This window comes from Propithecus coquereli, unplaced genomic scaffold (genome assembly GCF_000956105.1).
Source record: "Propithecus coquereli isolate 6110/MARCELLA unplaced genomic scaffold, Pcoq_1.0 Scaffold269, whole genome shotgun sequence".
NCBI classification, from domain to species: domain Eukaryota; kingdom Metazoa; phylum Chordata; class Mammalia; order Primates; family Indriidae; genus Propithecus; species Propithecus coquereli.
In genome coordinates this window covers 561,383-576,935 of record NW_012148274.1, presented here as the reverse complement: position 1 = coordinate 576,935, position 15,553 = coordinate 561,383, and the positions used below count along the sequence as shown (strand labels likewise).

The following is a 15,553-nucleotide window of genomic DNA, read 5'->3' as shown; positions in this document are numbered from 1 at the left end:
CTGAGTAGCTGGGACTACAGGCATGCGCCACCATGCCCGGCTAATTTTTTCTATGTATTTTTAGTTGTCCAATTAATTTCTTTCTATTTTTTTGGTAGAGATGGGGTCTTGCTCTTGGTCAAGCTGGTCTCGAACTCCTGAGCTCAAACAATCCGCCTGCCTCGGCCTCCCAGAGAGCTAGGATTACAGGCGTGAGCCACCGCGCCTGGCCCAAGATGGGGTCACTCTTGCTCAGGCTGATCTCGAACTCCTGACCTCAAGCAGTCCTCCTGCCTCGTACTCCCAGAGGGCTAGGATTATATAGCCACCGTGCCTGGCCTCAAGGGTCAGTTCATAATTCATTTATTAAAATTTATAAAACTAATACCTAATATAATGAACACTTTATGCCAAGGGATGTGTTAAAGAACTATTGATCTCTCATGTAATAACTCTGAGCTAGTCTGTTATTTTCATCCTCATTTTATAGATAAGAAATTGAAGCTTAGAAAGTTTGCCTGACTTCTAGTGCCAGCACTCTGTATGGGAGAAGACAATGAAAAGGAAATTTAAGGAGAAAATTGCTTTCTCTCTGTACTTGAGTTTATTTTTCTGATTAAACAGTTTCATAGATATTGACTTGAAGGTTTTAGGGTTTGTTAACCTGATCCCTTCTATGTTATTTAAGAAGAGGAAATCCCAACTCTTTTGTCTTACGTAAATCGAGTTTTTGCAGGAGAATTTCCAGTATTGGGAAGATATGTCCATTTTGAATTCTCAGTTTAAACTATAGATACAACTTTAGGGAGTCCCATATATTACCCGGATACAGAACACTGGATCGCGTTGTGCTTCTGATAAAAAATAAGCTGAGGCCTGTGAATAAGCCACTTTCCCTCTGTCTTGCTAAAAGCTGTCTGTATGCTTCCTGTCACTCAGGTGATGTCCCATGAATATTGTAGAGGAAATAACAAGGGCAGTCGGAGGTTTTTTGTTTCTGTTTTTTAGAAGACGGGGTCTCCTGTCGCCCAGGCTGGAGTGCAGTGGCGCGATCACAGCTCACTGCAGCCTCGAACTCCTGGGAGTTTGAGTTTCAACTTCATAGAATGCTAGTGCTCCGGGTGCCCTAGAGAAGCCCCTGGGCAATGTTGCTTTAAAATTATCCTGGGAAAAAAATATCCTTTTCTCGAACATTCTGCTTCCGTTGTAACACATTCCATTTTGTCCTTCCTCAGTGGGCATGGACCATTTGCTCACCACCCGTGTCCTGTCTAATGTACAAATCTTTTCTGCCTTCAGCTTTTTGACTAGTCACTGAAAACAAGGCCAGTCTGGCTCACGGGTGTCGGGGTGCTTGTGATGTCATGGCTCAGGGCTGGGGGTGCCGAGGAAGCTGCACGTTCCCACAGCCTCTTGTTTGGCTGTGCTGCCGTCGCTGCCTTGCCCGGCTAGCCCAGAAACGAGAGGGGGGAGCTCTACAGCCCAGTTCTGCCATTTGCCGCATCACAGAGCAATGAGTTGCTTGCTTCTCCGGCCTCCGTGTTCTGGTAAAACGGGGCCAATAATACATCCTTTGCATCCCTCTCTCAGATGCCGTGGCTCTCACAGATAATTTGTCTTAAACATCCATCGCGGTTGGCTAATGATTCTGCCAACCCTTGCTCTAATTTCTTCCGTTTGTGGTCTTCGAGTCACCCAAAACCTCATATTTACTTTTCTGGCCTTAAGGTGTGTCCACTCCCTTGTCCTCCTGAACCAAAACTTCACTTAGCATCGTGAAGTGGTTGTTGAAGCATTTTACCTAAAAGTGCAATGTACAATACAAAATTATTAGGTGGATTTAGTAGTGAGTATTATCCCTGGTACTGAGGAGGGGGTCTGACAGCATCCATGGGCTCTTGGCCCTCCAAAGTGTACGTTTATAAAAGAGAGATTGCAAATTCCGTACCCCACTTTATTAAATGACAGGTCCCAGCTTCGTTCCTCTGACGTCAAGGTGATGGCTCTTTGGCGTGAGTCAGGCTGCCACCTGCTGTCCTTTAATAAAAGTGTTTGTTAAAAGTAGAAAGAGGAAAACTAGTTCTGACCTTCAAAGGCAAGATTTAGAATATTCTGTTCTCCAAGGTAGAGGAGAGCAGGGTTGGTTTATCAGAAATGAGTTTTGCCTCCACCGGCCCCGGAGGGATTTCCAGGTCTTCAGTGCACCCTTGGCTGCGCAGAGACCGGGCCCCGGGGAAGCAGATAAAACAAGGCCAGGCGCTGCCCAGCTCTTCCCCAGCTTGGCTTTTTACGAGTTGGTAAATTTGCCTGAAAATGCTCTTCCCGCTTGGGTGGGGAGGACAAGCTTCCAGAAGACAACACTGGACTCTTGTCCTAGAGGGAGGCGAGTGGTCGGTGTCCGTGAGTCAGCGGTTGGGATCAAATGCTGCTGGAGGTCAGAACGTTCCTTAATGCCACAGACGCAGGTGGGCCGTGGGCGGGGCGGGGGTGGGGAAGTGCTCCCCGCCGCCTTCTTAACCCACCTGGGCCTGCTGGACACCTACAGCCTTTGCTTGTTGTTCCCGACACCCACCGCCATGCAGCAGGGTGACGGAACGATGGCAGCTAACGTGTTTCGCGCGTCCTCTGTGCCAGGCACATTCGGTCTTCACAGCTCTCTCCCAATAATTCAGAGCAGTTTTCAGCTCTGTGCTTGTTTCATCGGCTACGAGACTAATCACAGGACCCACTTCTGGGGGTTACGGTGAGGATTTAACGAGATTCCGCCACTGAAGCTGGCTTCTCTGAGCCTCAGTTTCTTCTGCTGTGAAGGGGGCGTTAGCACTACGGCCCAGGGCGGTTGCGAGATGTAGACAGTGAAGGTGACGTTGTCTGGCCTATAAGGCACTTTACGAGTACGATGACGAGTGCGTTTTGTAGCTGTGGCCTGCTCTAGAGGGAAGCTGCGGCCGTTCGCCGGGAAACTTGACCAGCCTGCGCCTGGCAGCCGGGCGCCCAGGGCGGAGGGGATGACGAAGGAGCCCCCAGGGGCCTGCGTGGCGCCCACGCCAGCCATCGGAGGTGGGCACGCTGATGGTGTGAGGCCACCCCAGAGTTTCTGCATGCCCTTAATGTTGCTGTCACGGTGGAGAGTGCCGTCGCACGGGTTCAAGTCTTGGGGTTCGAGGGGGAGATGCGTGTGTGTGTCCACGCGCCCGTGGGCCACAGGGGTGGGGCGAGTTCCCAGCTCCAGCTCCCTTCCCAGCGAACTCTGCAAATCGGAATGTTCCCCAAAGTTCCAGCCCCAAGGGTTTCTGCCCAGGGACAGAGCCAAGTAGTTTCTGTTGTAGGTCAGTGGCCAGAAAAGGGCTGCAGGGGGGCCTGGACCTCATGGGGGTCTGGAGCTGGCGCTCAGCAGACGCCCCCGCCTGTCGTGTGGCGGCTGCTCTCTGCACCGCGGCCTCTGCTCGCCGCAGCTGCTCCTGCCACCTCCCCGGAGTGCACGGCCCTGGCCGTGCGGCTGCCGTGTGCCCAGCCTCCTGGCCTTTTAGCTGATGCAAAATATCCTTTAGGTCACGGCTTTGAAAAGTTCTTTAATAGCAACACTTTGGGGACATCACACGCAGTCATGTCAATGTTTCCTGAAAGGATTTAATACCCGTTCCTGTTCTGGGTCTTTCCCATCTCTGTTGACTCCCCTCCCTTCCCCTCCCTCCCTCTCTGTCTGTCTCACTCACACACTCACACACACACACACACACTCACACACACACACACACACACACACACACACACACAATTTACTCCCCTACCTTCCCCCCTCTCTCTCTCTCCCTCTCTCACACACACACTCAAGACTTTTCCGGGCAGCAGCTAGGGAAGAGAGCCGCCCTCGCTGGGGCGGGTCTCACTCTGGGAGGCTCCATGGCCATGCCTTCGGCAGGGCTGTTCTTGCCTTAGCCCCATCCTGCTCCTCCTCCTCCGCATCCGGAAGCCCTTGGGTTCTCCTGAAGACCACTGTGGTTCATCAGGGACAGCTGAGCCTTTCTGGCCTGGGGCTGCACGTCTAGAACACAGGTAGAACTAAGTTCTTTTTAATTCTTTTGTCTTGGTCTGAGCGGAGCTCATGCTGGCCTCTGAAGAGGAGAGAGGAAGGACAGAGGACGCCCATGGAGACGGGAGTGGACGGCACAGGCACCCTGGAGTATCTTTGGCAAGTGTCTCTGGGACGCTGGTTTCTTGTTCCACCCAGCAATCTCCAGAGACAGGGACGATTAGCCCGGGATTGAGAGGCGCATTGGCCTGGGTGAGAACCCAAATGCGGTGAGCTGGACCCCATGACAGTGCTGACTTTTTTTTTTTTCATTTTATTTTATTTTTTATTTCAGCATATTATGGGGGTACAGATGTTTAGGTTCCGTATGGTGTCCTTGCCCCCCCAGTGCTGACTTTTTAGAATGTCTCTTGAAGGATCACCTTGCCAAAACACAGGTCAGGCTGGTGAGTGTCACCGCAGAAGCTGGGGCGGTAGCCCCCAGGCGCACAGAGGCAGCAGGAGCAGCCACAGCGAGGCAGAGGTGTCCGCGGCGCCACCGCAGTCCTGGGCGTTCTCCTGCAAACCCAGAGCAGAGGTGACAGGGCCATGCTCCTAGCGGAGGCCAGGCTGGGGGTAGGGGTGGTCTCTGCAGCGAACAAGGCCAAAACCCTGGGGAGAGGGGACTTTCAGAAAGTGGGGGCAGCACTGCCACCTTTCTTAGACCCCCACCCTACAGGGCGGGCAGAGGCCGTCCACTTGGCCCGAGAGCTGGCTCCAGCCCGCTCCGCCTGGGCAGACTGGGTGACTATTATCACCTGCACATGACTTCCTCCCGTGTGCTCAGATCACTCGGAGCTCAGTGCAGTGGGAGTGAGCACAAGGCGAGAAAGGTGGATTTTCGTTCACCGAGGCTCAAGCAGGGATCCCGGGTGACAGTATTCCAGTGGCATGGGTCTCTGATGTGTTCTTACAATGCTACTTCTGACCACAAACGGGGGGTCGTTTCCCCACCCCGACCAATTCTCCAGCTCTGTGGACATCAACTCAGTGTCCTACGATTCAATTAAACTCTGACACTGTCTGCCTGGAGTTGGCACCAGACCCCACAAGCTAAAGGGTCCAGCCCCGCAAGCCTCCTCCACTGCGGACACCAGCCACCCCTCGGGGGCCTCCAGCACTTCTGACGCACGAGCTACGCATCAAGGGCTCCCATGACCCCCGCCTCAGGTTGGAGAATTTGTTAGAACGGCTCACGGAACTCAGGAAGGCACTCGCTATTCCCAGCTTATTAATACAACCCAGGAACGGCCAAATGGAAGAGACGCACAGGGCGAGGCAGGGGGCGTGCGACCTTCCGCGCCCTCTCTGGGCGCGCCCCGCCCAGCACGCGGATGTGGCCACCGGCCCAAAGCGCTCCCGACCCCGCTGCTCAGGGTTCGTGGAGGGCTCACCGTGCAGGCGAGACTGATTGAATCATCGCGCACTGGTGACAGACTCAACCTCCAGCCCCTTCCCTTCCCCAGCGGGCAGGGGTGGCCGAACGTCCAGCCCTCTCCTCACGCCTGACCTTTCCAGTGTCCGGCCCCCACCCCGAAGGGCCCCCAGCCCCCAGTCATCTAATTGGCACGCACAAAGGCACTCCTGTCATCCCGCGGGTCTTAGAAGCACCTGTGTCAGGAACCAGGGACTAAGACCAAGTATTAGAACGAAGGATGCTCCTATCACCCCGTCACTCAGAAAATTACAAGGTTTTAGGACTCTGTGCCAGGAACCGAGGACAAAGGCCACATGCATATTTCTCATTGTGTCGCAGCGTCACCGGATGTAAGCGGAATGCACGTGCGTGAGGGTCGCCCTGAGCTGCCCGTCATCGGTGTCCCGGCCCAGCGCCCGGAATTCCGGCACGAAGCCCCCGCCCCGCCGCTCCCCGCGCCCCGGCCCGCACCTCTGCGTGGAAGGCGTGGCAGGAGTCTGGTCGCCGGCGCAGCTTCTGGGAGCGCATCCTGTCGCACTTGACCGCGGCGTTATGTGCGCGGCTCGCCGTCAAGGTCAAAGTGCGGACACCGGGGGCCCCTGCCGCGCAAGCAGCTCCGGGACGGGAGGGGGGACACGTGCCGGCTCGGGCCGCGCGCCCCCCAGTGACGTCGACACCCCCCTCCCGCAGCCCGCAGCCCCGGGCGCGGGAAGGATATACTTGACTTCGGTGGGCTCCTGCAGGACTGGCGGGAAGGCGCTGCAGTCGCAGGTGGGGTCCGTCACCAGCAGGAGGAGGTTGCTGCCGGGGATCCGCCGCATCGCGAACGTCCTGCGGGAAGAGAGGCTCGGCTCGCGCGCTCGTGCGCGGCGGGCGCGGCGGCGACCCCGGGAAGGGCTTCCAGGGAGAGCCGTCGCGGAGACGAGCGGCGTGGAGTCGGGTGGCGGGGCAGGAGCAGACCCTGGGGGCAGCGGGGCTCCGGGAACAGTCCCGGGCGAACGACTCGGGCCTGCAGCTGCCTTTCCCACAAGCCCGTGCCGCTCGTTCTCCCCTCCCGGCGGGCTGCAGAAGGGGAGGGAGTGCACACGGGGATGCTGGAAAGAGTCGTTGTTAATATGCGCAGGGAGCGCGGCATAAATCCGGACTGTCCCAGCAAGCGGGGATGCGAGGAGTGGGGGCCGCCGGCGGGAGGCCGCGGTGCGGAGGGCGGCCACCAGGTGGCGCAGCGCTCCCGCTCACGGCGCGGCGGGGCAGGGGGCGGGGCGCGACGGGCGGGAGGGGCAGGGGGCGGCGCGCGGGTCTGGGCCCTGCGCTGCCGCACACTCCGGGGGACCTTCGCGAGCGGCGAGGCGGCCGTTCTCCTGCACAGCCCTTGCCCTCGGGGCTGCCGGCGCCTGAGCGGGCGGGGCTGGGGCCGCGGGAGGGCGGCGCAGGGCCTGGGCGGGGAGGAAAGCGCCCTGGTCCCCCGCTGTGCCCTGGCTTGGTCCCTGTGTTTCCTCCGCTGAGGAAGGGGGGCAAGACCCCTGGGAGGACCCCCAGGCCCCACCTGGCTGCCCCTTGCCGGGAGGGGAGGGGACGGCGTGGCCCTGGCCGGGCAGAGCTGCCTCGCGACTTACTTGTGGCAGGCCCCGCACTCGATGAGCCCGTTGGTCTCCTGGATGGCCGGCTGGTGCACGAACACGGGGTACTCGGTGTCGCAGGGCTGCAGCATGTCCTGCTTCTTGTGCTTGTGTGCTGTGCGCAGACAGGAGGGCGTGAGGAAGGCCTCGCACAGCTCCAGGGCCTACACAGCACGCCCGGTGGCCCTCTCGGCCCCAGCACTCAGGGCCGGGCGTTCGCCCCTGGTCCCTTTGCAGATGGCCCCCTTGTTGGACAGTTCTCAGGACATGGAGAGGAGGCCCCGGGAGTGGGAAGAAGGAAGGGGAAGGAACAGAGAGCAATGGAAGAGAGTGGCATCACGGCAGGGAGGGGGCAGGGGCCCTGGGTCTCAGGGGCATGTGACCCTGGGGAAGCCTTTTCCTCTCTTGGGAAGCCACCTCCTCACTGTGAGTCGGGACTGCACCAGCGTCCCGGCTCCTTCTGCATGGATGTCCCAAGGGTCTGGGCGGAGGGTGGAGCAGTGGGGGTGCTGAGGGGTGGCTTGGGGGACCTCGGCCCTCTTAATCTCACAGCGCTCCCCTTCACTGCAGAGGGACCAAATGCAGCCCCAAGTCCTGGCTCTACTACCCTCGACCCCGCGGTCAGGCCTGACGTCCCTATCCAGGCAGCGCCCGAGTGCCCCGGCTGGTCGGGTTGGGCAGGTGAGCTCCAGGGCACAGGACTGCTGAGCCTGGGGCTCCTGTGGGTTGCGTGCTCTAGTCCACTAAGGCAAGGGCGCAGCGAGCGCGAGTCCCAGGGAGTCCTGCTCTGGGGACCCACGTCTGCTCCTGCCAGGGTGGCCCTGAGGGGGGCAGAAGACAGGGCCAGCTGCAGGCTGGAGGCCAGTTCATCCCCCACTCCTATTTCATCAAAGCCCTGCCATGCCTTCTGCTCTGTCCTCGCGGCCTGTCTGCGACAGAGGCAGGGCGGGAGGTCGTGGACCTGGAAGTGGAGGGTCACACAGGGTCCTGTAGGAGAGCCACAGGTCTGCTTAACTCCTAGACCCAGAAACTTCCTACCAGACCTTGAACCCAAGAGGGGACACTTGGTCAGCAGGCAGCAAAACCTCACTGGGAGGAACAATCCCCCAGGGCTCAGCGGGCTCTGTCCCCGGTCAGCAAGGGCTGGGGCCGGGCGCTCCCTGCTCTGGGTCCCTGGGATCAGTGGGTAGGCGCTCGGCCACTGCTACGGGGCCACTGCTCCTTCCAGGGCCCCCTTACACTGGCCTTGTCCCCAAAGGGGGCTGGTTCAGCGGCGGGCCTGCCTCCCGTCACTGAGCCACCCGGTTGTGGGTGCGTTCACCTCAGAGGCCAACACAACTACAGCAATGTAGGTCGCGTGGCTTCCCCCAGGTCACACAGCTGGGAAAGGGCAGCAGTGCCTACAGCCCAGCCTTGGACTCTGAGTCTAGTGCTCCTTCACTGAGGACACCTGCGCCTGGCCCAGGGTCAGCTGGCCCGAAGAGGAGGCGCTCTGAACCCGCGGGTTGAGGGCATCTTTCTTGGCTTTAGCAAGAGCAGCTGCTGACGGAGAGGGGCTGTGCCCCAACCAGGATGGGGTCAGTCCTTGTTCCCTGCAAGGGGGACGGGCCTGCTTCTAAGTGGGTGTGGCATGTGGCTGGTGGTCTTGCACAGACACCACGTGACTGTGAGCTGCCCCCCAGAAGGAGCCTGGAAACAGGGTGGGGAGCTGGCCCGAACGGGGCAGCGGGACAGAACAGGCCAGGCAGAGGACAGCGGTGGACGTTACTATTTTTTTTATCAAGAAGCCAAACTCTGGCCGGGCGCGGTGGCTCACGCCTGTAATCCTAGCACTCTGGGAGGCCGAGGCGGGCGGATTGTTTGAGCTCAGGAGTTCGAGACCAGCCTGAGCAAGAGCAAGACCCCGTCTCTACTAAAATTAGAAAGAAATTAATCGGACAACTAAAAATACATAGAAAAAATTAGCCGGGCATGGTGGCGCATGCCTGTAGTCCCAGCTACTCGGGAGGCTGAGGCAGGAGGATCGCTTGAGCCCAGGAGTTTGAGGTTGCTGTGAGCTAGGCTGGCGCCACGGCACTCCAGCCCGGGTAACACAGCGAGACTCTGTCTCAAAAAAAAAAAAAAAAAAAAAAAAAGCAAACTCTGAGCCAAAGATGGCAGTCCCAGCATCGGAACTTCGGAAACCCCACGAGAGAGGCTCTGTTAGCAGGAGGAGTTGAGCAGAACTGGCTGATGCCAGGCAGCCCTGGTGGTTACGGGCGAGAGAGCGGGTCCAACACTCAGCCGCCTCGCCTGCGTAGCCCAGACGACGCTCCTCTTGGCCTTGCGTCGGGACTATCTCACCATTCCCTGCCTTGGGGGACTCTGTCCTCAGACACCACGTCCTCGGAGGGGCATCACCCTCAGAACATGCTGGTGACCCCCCTCTAACCTGAGGGCCATGGACGCCTGGGCTGGGGCTGCCACTGTTTCTTCTCCAAGGGGCGACCCGGCACTGCTCCCTCACACTGGGCCCTGCCCCTGGAGCGCACCACTCTTTGCCCTTCGGAACCAAGGGGAGGAGGCCAGAGTGCTTTGTTTTCCCTGGGGCAGGGCTGTCCCCGTGCGGGACGAGATTTGGGCAGGACTCCCCGTCCTCGGCCCCAGGAATGGTGCTTTAGACCGGAGAGGAGCCCAGGGTCCCCTGAGTCAGGGTGTCACAGGATGAAGAGAACGCTCCCCTTCCTGGGGTCATCGTGGGCTGGAGAATTGCAGGCAGGCCCTTGCTGGTGCCAGCTGTGTCCCGGCCCCACCGTGCACAGGGCCCTCTCGGCAGGCGCTACTCACAGTGATGGAAGACAGCCTTGGCTGCCGGGCATGAGTGGACACAGCACGGGAGGGCGTGGCGTCACACAGGGGCAGGATGCCATGGGGTGGTGATGATGCCACACAGAGCAGTGGTGTCCGAAGTGATGCGATGTCACACGGAGAGGTGGGGAAACGGGGAGGGGAGCAGATGTGATGAGAGAAGCCACAGCCGATGAGGGATGAGATACGAGTGGTGAATGGCCTCAGAGCGCCCGCCCCGAGGTGAAAGGTTTCCCTCGCACACAGTTCCGTGTACTCACCCTCGGCCCCCCTGCCGTGCCAGCAGCCCCGGGCGCTCCACTCCAGCAGCCACCTGTCACACACGGAGCTGACTCGGGCCCACAAGCCCTCCAGCCCTGGAGTCCCGAGGAGCCTGCCCATCCCTCTCCTCCAGGACAGCCTGCTCGCTGCTCGAGGGCGCTGGGGTGAGCAGAGGTGTCCCCCCAGAAGCAGTAGGTGGGAAGGAGGTGCCATACACGCCCAGGGACCTTGCCCCCCTCCCCTGGGGTGTAGTGGAGGCCACAGCAGGCTCTTGCTCAAGGACTCCCTCGCAGCCCTCCCCCAGCCGCCCCCACTCACAGCAGGAGCTCCTGCAGCAGCCACCTGGTCGCTGTCAGGAAGGCAGAGATGGGCTGGAAAGGAGAGCACGCCCTTTGCACCCTGGTCCACGTGCCTGGGTGCGCCCCCAGCACCGCCCCTAGAGAGCGGAGGGCTGCCCCGACCCTGCGGGGTGGCCGGGGAACACGCCACCACCTCCTGCCTTCCCCTGCAGAGGGGCTGTTGCAAAGCTGAGCTATCTGGAAAGCGCCTATTGCAGGTCAGACATCTCCGGAAGGGCTAGACAGCCCTTCCAGAAGACTGGTCGTCTCGTCCTGAGGGCCAAGCCGCTGGGGTCCCTGTGATTGTGTGGCAGCACTAGTGAAGTTGGGAACAGCCCCATTTCCCAGCCGCCAGAGCAATTGCTCTGAAGCCCAAAGGCAACTGCACGGGCCTGGAGGGGACGCAGGCTGAGTGCTGAGTGCAGTGGGGCGGGGCAGAGGTGGGAGAGTGGGGGTCCTGGGGCCAGACAGCTGGGGCCGGGCGAGAGCAAGGCCTGGGGGACTTCACCCTACGACAGGGCAGAGGACTTGCTGGCGGCTGGGGGAGGTTTGGGTGAGACTCACGCTGACCAGGGGCTGGGCCGCGCTGTGGTGGTGACCTGGGGGTTTGCACATGGCCTGGTAGTCATACATGGTCACTCTGAAAACCAGAAACAGGGCACGGTGAGTGCAGTGCCACCCCCATGCCCTGCCCATTTCTGCAGTTCGAATGGTTGAAAGAAAGGAGAGCAAAAGGCTTGCTCTTTTTCAGGGTGGTTTTTCCTCTAAGGGCTGAGCTGGGGAGGCCCTCCCAGGGGGGCCCGCATGGCCCTGTGCCCCTCCCCACCTCACGTCCCTGGCTCCAGAAAGGTGGCTTCTGGAGCTCTTTGGGGCTCTCACTGTGGGTTTTTGAGCTGGGGATCCCGAGATCTGCCTGTCCACCTAGCATCAGCTCTGGCCTCAGCCGTGGGTGTCAGGTGGGGAGGAGCATGTCCCACTTACTGGGTGAACACCCCCATGCCGACCAGCTGGGTCATGACAGCACCATCCACCTCCCCCAGAAATCTTCCTGTCTGCAAAGAGGGAGAGAGGAGAGAGAGAGAGAGATCGAGTAGGATGAAGACTTCTAAATGTAGCACTATTTAGCCCAGGGCTCGTTTCTGAGCTCGAGATTGGGGAAGCCCAATAAATGCCCTTGAACATAATAGAAACTGAACCCATTCCACCCACGCCTCACATGTTTACCTGCTCCCGGCCGCGTGCTATCTCGGTGCTTTCTAAACTCTCAGTGGTAATCTATTAATTGGCTATGAAATCGACCTAGAGGTTGCAATTAGATTTTTTAAAAAATGGTACAGAATTCCTTAGAACAATTTAGTGTAAATCACTTGCATCAAAGTTAAAGAAGTTTTTGTGAAAATTGATTTGTGGTATATGCTCGGGATGTGTGTATGTGTGCGTGCGTGTGTGTGTGTGTGTGTGTGTGTGTGTGTGTTGGGTCAGATGTAACATGCATTTCTTTCTGCAGGTCCTGGTCAAAAAGCAGCACCTGCCCTGTACACCCCGGTGTCCTCATCACACAAACAGGCTTGAGCCCGCTGGCGTGGGCTTCGAGTCCCCTCCTTCATCATCAGCGTGTCCTGTGGCTTTGCCATGCCCCCTCCACTCCAAGGACAACCGAATCCCTCGTTCTCTCTCCACTGCTCACTCGCCCGCCTAACTGGTCTCTCTCCCAAGTCCCTGTGACTGCTGCTAGGGTAACCTTCCTCAGTGCAGCTTGGATTGGGCCCTCTCTTCTTTACTTCCAAAAAAATAAAACAGGACCATTCCTCCTACCCTCGTCCCTCCTTTCATTATCCACTAAGCAGTATTTGGCGGCTCCCGCGCCCATGTGCCCAGCAGCATCCTCCAAGCCAGCAGTGTCCTTAGGCCTTAGCTCTTCCAAGCTGGCAGAGAGTGGCCTCAGACTGCCCTCCCTCTCCATGGCCTATGCCTGCCCTGTACTGGGCAATCTCTTGATTCTGCCATTTTCTCAGCAAGGCAGAGTGGAAAGAGCTTGGTCTTTGGCGTCCCATTTTGACTTGAATGTATGTTACCTTGAAGACGGGGGTAACATGTGCCAAGTGTGTGGCGTGCAGTAGGTGCTCAGTAGATGGCGGCCATTATTCGAAGAAGATGCCTGTGCTTTGGCTGGCTGTTCTTCCTGCCCCGATTGCCCCTTCAGTCCTCGTGCCAAGGAGCTTTCCTTCTCATCCTCCTTAAGAAGTCTTTGGATTCTAATCCTCCAGTCAGAACGCACCCCTCCTCTCTCTGCACTCTGCTGGTGTGTGGCCAGCATGCCTGTTCAGCCCTATTCCCATTCTGCCTGGAAATTAGTTGTCCCTCCATTGATTGAAAACTGCTCAAGGACAGGGACGATTTCTTGCTCATCTCTGAATTCCCCAAAGTGCCTTGCTACCTGGATATAGTCAGTGTGGAATTCCGTCAGGGCAGGGAGGTGGGAGCCCAAGTCGATGGCCCTATCAGGTTCTTTGTAGAGAGATTTCTAGGCTCCTGGGTCTAACATGATGATGTGCGTGGTAACGACCGAGAAAGGGAAATGCAGTCCTGACACAGGAGCTGAGGCACATGGGCCTGGCCGACCTCAAGGAGAACCAGGTATTGTCTGGGAGCCGAAGAGATGCCAGCAGCCCTCCTTAAGGAAACAGGGATTTATTCCAGACAAAAGTCAGTCGGCTAGCTCTTTGGGAGGCCGAGGCGGGCGGATTGTTTGAGCTCAGCAGTTCAAAACCAGCCTGAGCAAGAGCGAGACCCCGTCTCTACTATAAATAGAAAGAAATTAATTGGACAACTAAAAATATATAGAAAATATTAGCCAGGCATGGTGGCGCATGCCTGTAGTCCCAGCTACTCGGGAGGCTGATGCAGGAGGATTGCTTGAGCCCAGGAGTTGGAGGTTGCTGTGAGCTAGGCTGATGCCACGGCACTCTAGCCCGGGCAACACAGTGAGACTCTGTCTCAAAAAAAAAAAAAAAAAAAAAAGTCAGTCGGACACAGGGCTCCCGACACCTGGTCAACAATCAGAGAAGTTCTCTCCCAAATAAGAGAGGATGGTACCATATTGGGGTCGTAACCCCAGTAACACTCCCATGATTTATAAATCAGCAAGCAGGGGCCACAGCTCTCCACATGGGCCCAACCCTGGAAGCTGGGGTGAGGTCAGGAAATAGCACTTTTCAGATTGTAATTAAATATGAAAATATAGTACCTGCCTCCTATAGTATTTCCTATTTGGAAATAGCTCACTTATAAAATTAATAATGTAAGCATGAGACCCCCTAAAAATGTATGGCAAAATTGTAATCTCAAAAATGGACAGGTTAATTATGAAAGTAAACAGGAGGAAAACAGGAGTTGGGGACCAAGAGGTATTCAGACTCCTCTGGGCTCTGCTGGCTCTCTGCCTGGAATGCCCTGACCACCACCAACTGTTTTTCAACACCTGTTGTTCACAAGACTCTCAGTCGCGAGGTGAGTACGATGCAAAATTGAATGACATGGACCCGAGTCCAGAGCCTCAGACCAGTTGGGACAGACAGAGGGGAGCACATGATCCCTAACACACGACAGTCTGCCTCCCGGAGTCTCCGATCTTGGTAAAAACGAGGAGGGCCTTGTGTTCTGACTAGGAGGCCTGACAGGCGCATTGAAGAGGGCAGTGGGCAGAGCAGGGGGACAGCAGGGAGGGTCGAGGGCAGTCCAGGGACAGAAAAGTGTGTGGGGAGGTGAGAGGCATCCAAATCCTGCCTGTTCTTCACGGCGCTGCCCTAAAGCCAACAAAGCTGCACCTGATTCCTCCAGCTGGAGGGAGCCCACTCAGCTGGGGATCGCTTTTTGCCATTTCAGTTACCACGTGCGTGTGCGTGTGGCCGCTCCAGCACCTCCGTCACCAGGCGGCGAGGTCCCGGAGGGCAGGAGTCCACCCGGGCCCCGCAGGCCACACCGCCTCTCCTGCCCGGTGATCACTCAGGCGTGTGTGCCGAAGCTGTGTGTGGCGGAATGAATGAATGGCCTGAGTATTCTGCTCCCTAGGAAAGCGCAGCGCGGTGGGGACGAGGGTCCTGACGAGGCTGCCCAAACCCCACACGCCTGTCCTCTTCTCCGTCCTGGTTCTAGGCTATGCACCAACAACCCTGTTGTTCGAACACTTGACCCTGAGAAGGGAGGTCCCTGAGAATAAGATAAGCGTGCCCTGCACATTGGAAAAGTGTATTCTCCTCTGTAAATAAGCAACTTGATTTTCTAGGATACGTCGCTCTGGCAGAAAATACCCATTCTCCCGTCTTCTTTAGTAAGGCAAGCCGACCTCCATCCTGGCGACAGTGTGCTCAGCGAAAAGACTGCATTTCCCAGAGGCCCTTGCAGCAAGGGCTGGCCAATGGGGTGCGAGCAGAGCCGCCGGGTGGGACTTCCGGGAGTGGAGTCTCTTCCGGCCTTGGGACTTCCGCCCCCCCCAGTGTCTTCTACCCTCGCGTTGGGAGAGGGGCCTGGAAGGCGGCAGAGCCTGGCTGGGGTCTTGATGATGGGGCCGTGCCGGGCCTGGGCTGCCTTCATGCAGTGTTTATGAGAGAATAAACCTTTAATTTGTTTAAGCCACTGTGGCGGAGACTCTTATTGGCGCTAGAGCACAATGCCTAGCAGATGGAGTTTCCTTGGGACTTTGTCCGAGTGAATCCGGGCCTCAGATATGGGTGCCTTGTCAATTCAGGACCCCCGGACCGCACGGGGAGCGGCACTCACAGCGCAGCTCTGTGTAGGGCCCTGACTGCCCACGGCGCCCCGCATAAAATAAGCAACGGTCCTGGGCTGCCTCTGAAAGGCAGGAATTGATAGTAAAAGAATGTACTTTGTTTTGTGTGGAACAGAAACTGTTTTAGATTAAAAAAATGTGTTCTCTTTGATTTTAACTAATGCCATTTGCTTCTGTAACCGTGCTTGCTTTTAGTTGTTAGTCAAATATAGTTAATCAAAAAAACAGGGC

At 57.6% G+C, this 15,553-nt stretch overlaps 1 protein-coding gene across 1 annotated transcript in view; it reads right to left on the bottom strand.

Moving 5' to 3' along the window:
• Nucleotides 1–4,392: 4,392 nt before the first annotated feature.
• CACNA2D4 (calcium channel, voltage-dependent, alpha 2/delta subunit 4) overlaps nucleotides 4,393–15,553 on the bottom strand; it is a 119,749-nt gene continuing 108,588 nt past the window's right edge. The window contains exons 29-37 of the mRNA XM_012647455.1: nucleotides 11,515–11,585; nucleotides 11,098–11,173; nucleotides 10,514–10,566; nucleotides 10,195–10,247; nucleotides 9,914–9,934; nucleotides 7,085–7,202; nucleotides 6,187–6,299; nucleotides 5,940–6,022; nucleotides 4,393–4,570 (exon numbers count right to left, since the gene is read on the bottom strand). Coding sequence (XP_012502909.1) covers nucleotides 4,466–4,570; nucleotides 5,940–6,022; nucleotides 6,187–6,299; nucleotides 7,085–7,202; nucleotides 9,914–9,934; nucleotides 10,195–10,247; nucleotides 10,514–10,566; nucleotides 11,098–11,173; nucleotides 11,515–11,585 — 693 coding nt within the window. The 3' untranslated portion in view covers nucleotides 4,393–4,465. The remainder of the gene's footprint in view (nucleotides 4,571–5,939; nucleotides 6,023–6,186; nucleotides 6,300–7,084; nucleotides 7,203–9,913; nucleotides 9,935–10,194; nucleotides 10,248–10,513; nucleotides 10,567–11,097; nucleotides 11,174–11,514; nucleotides 11,586–15,553) is intronic.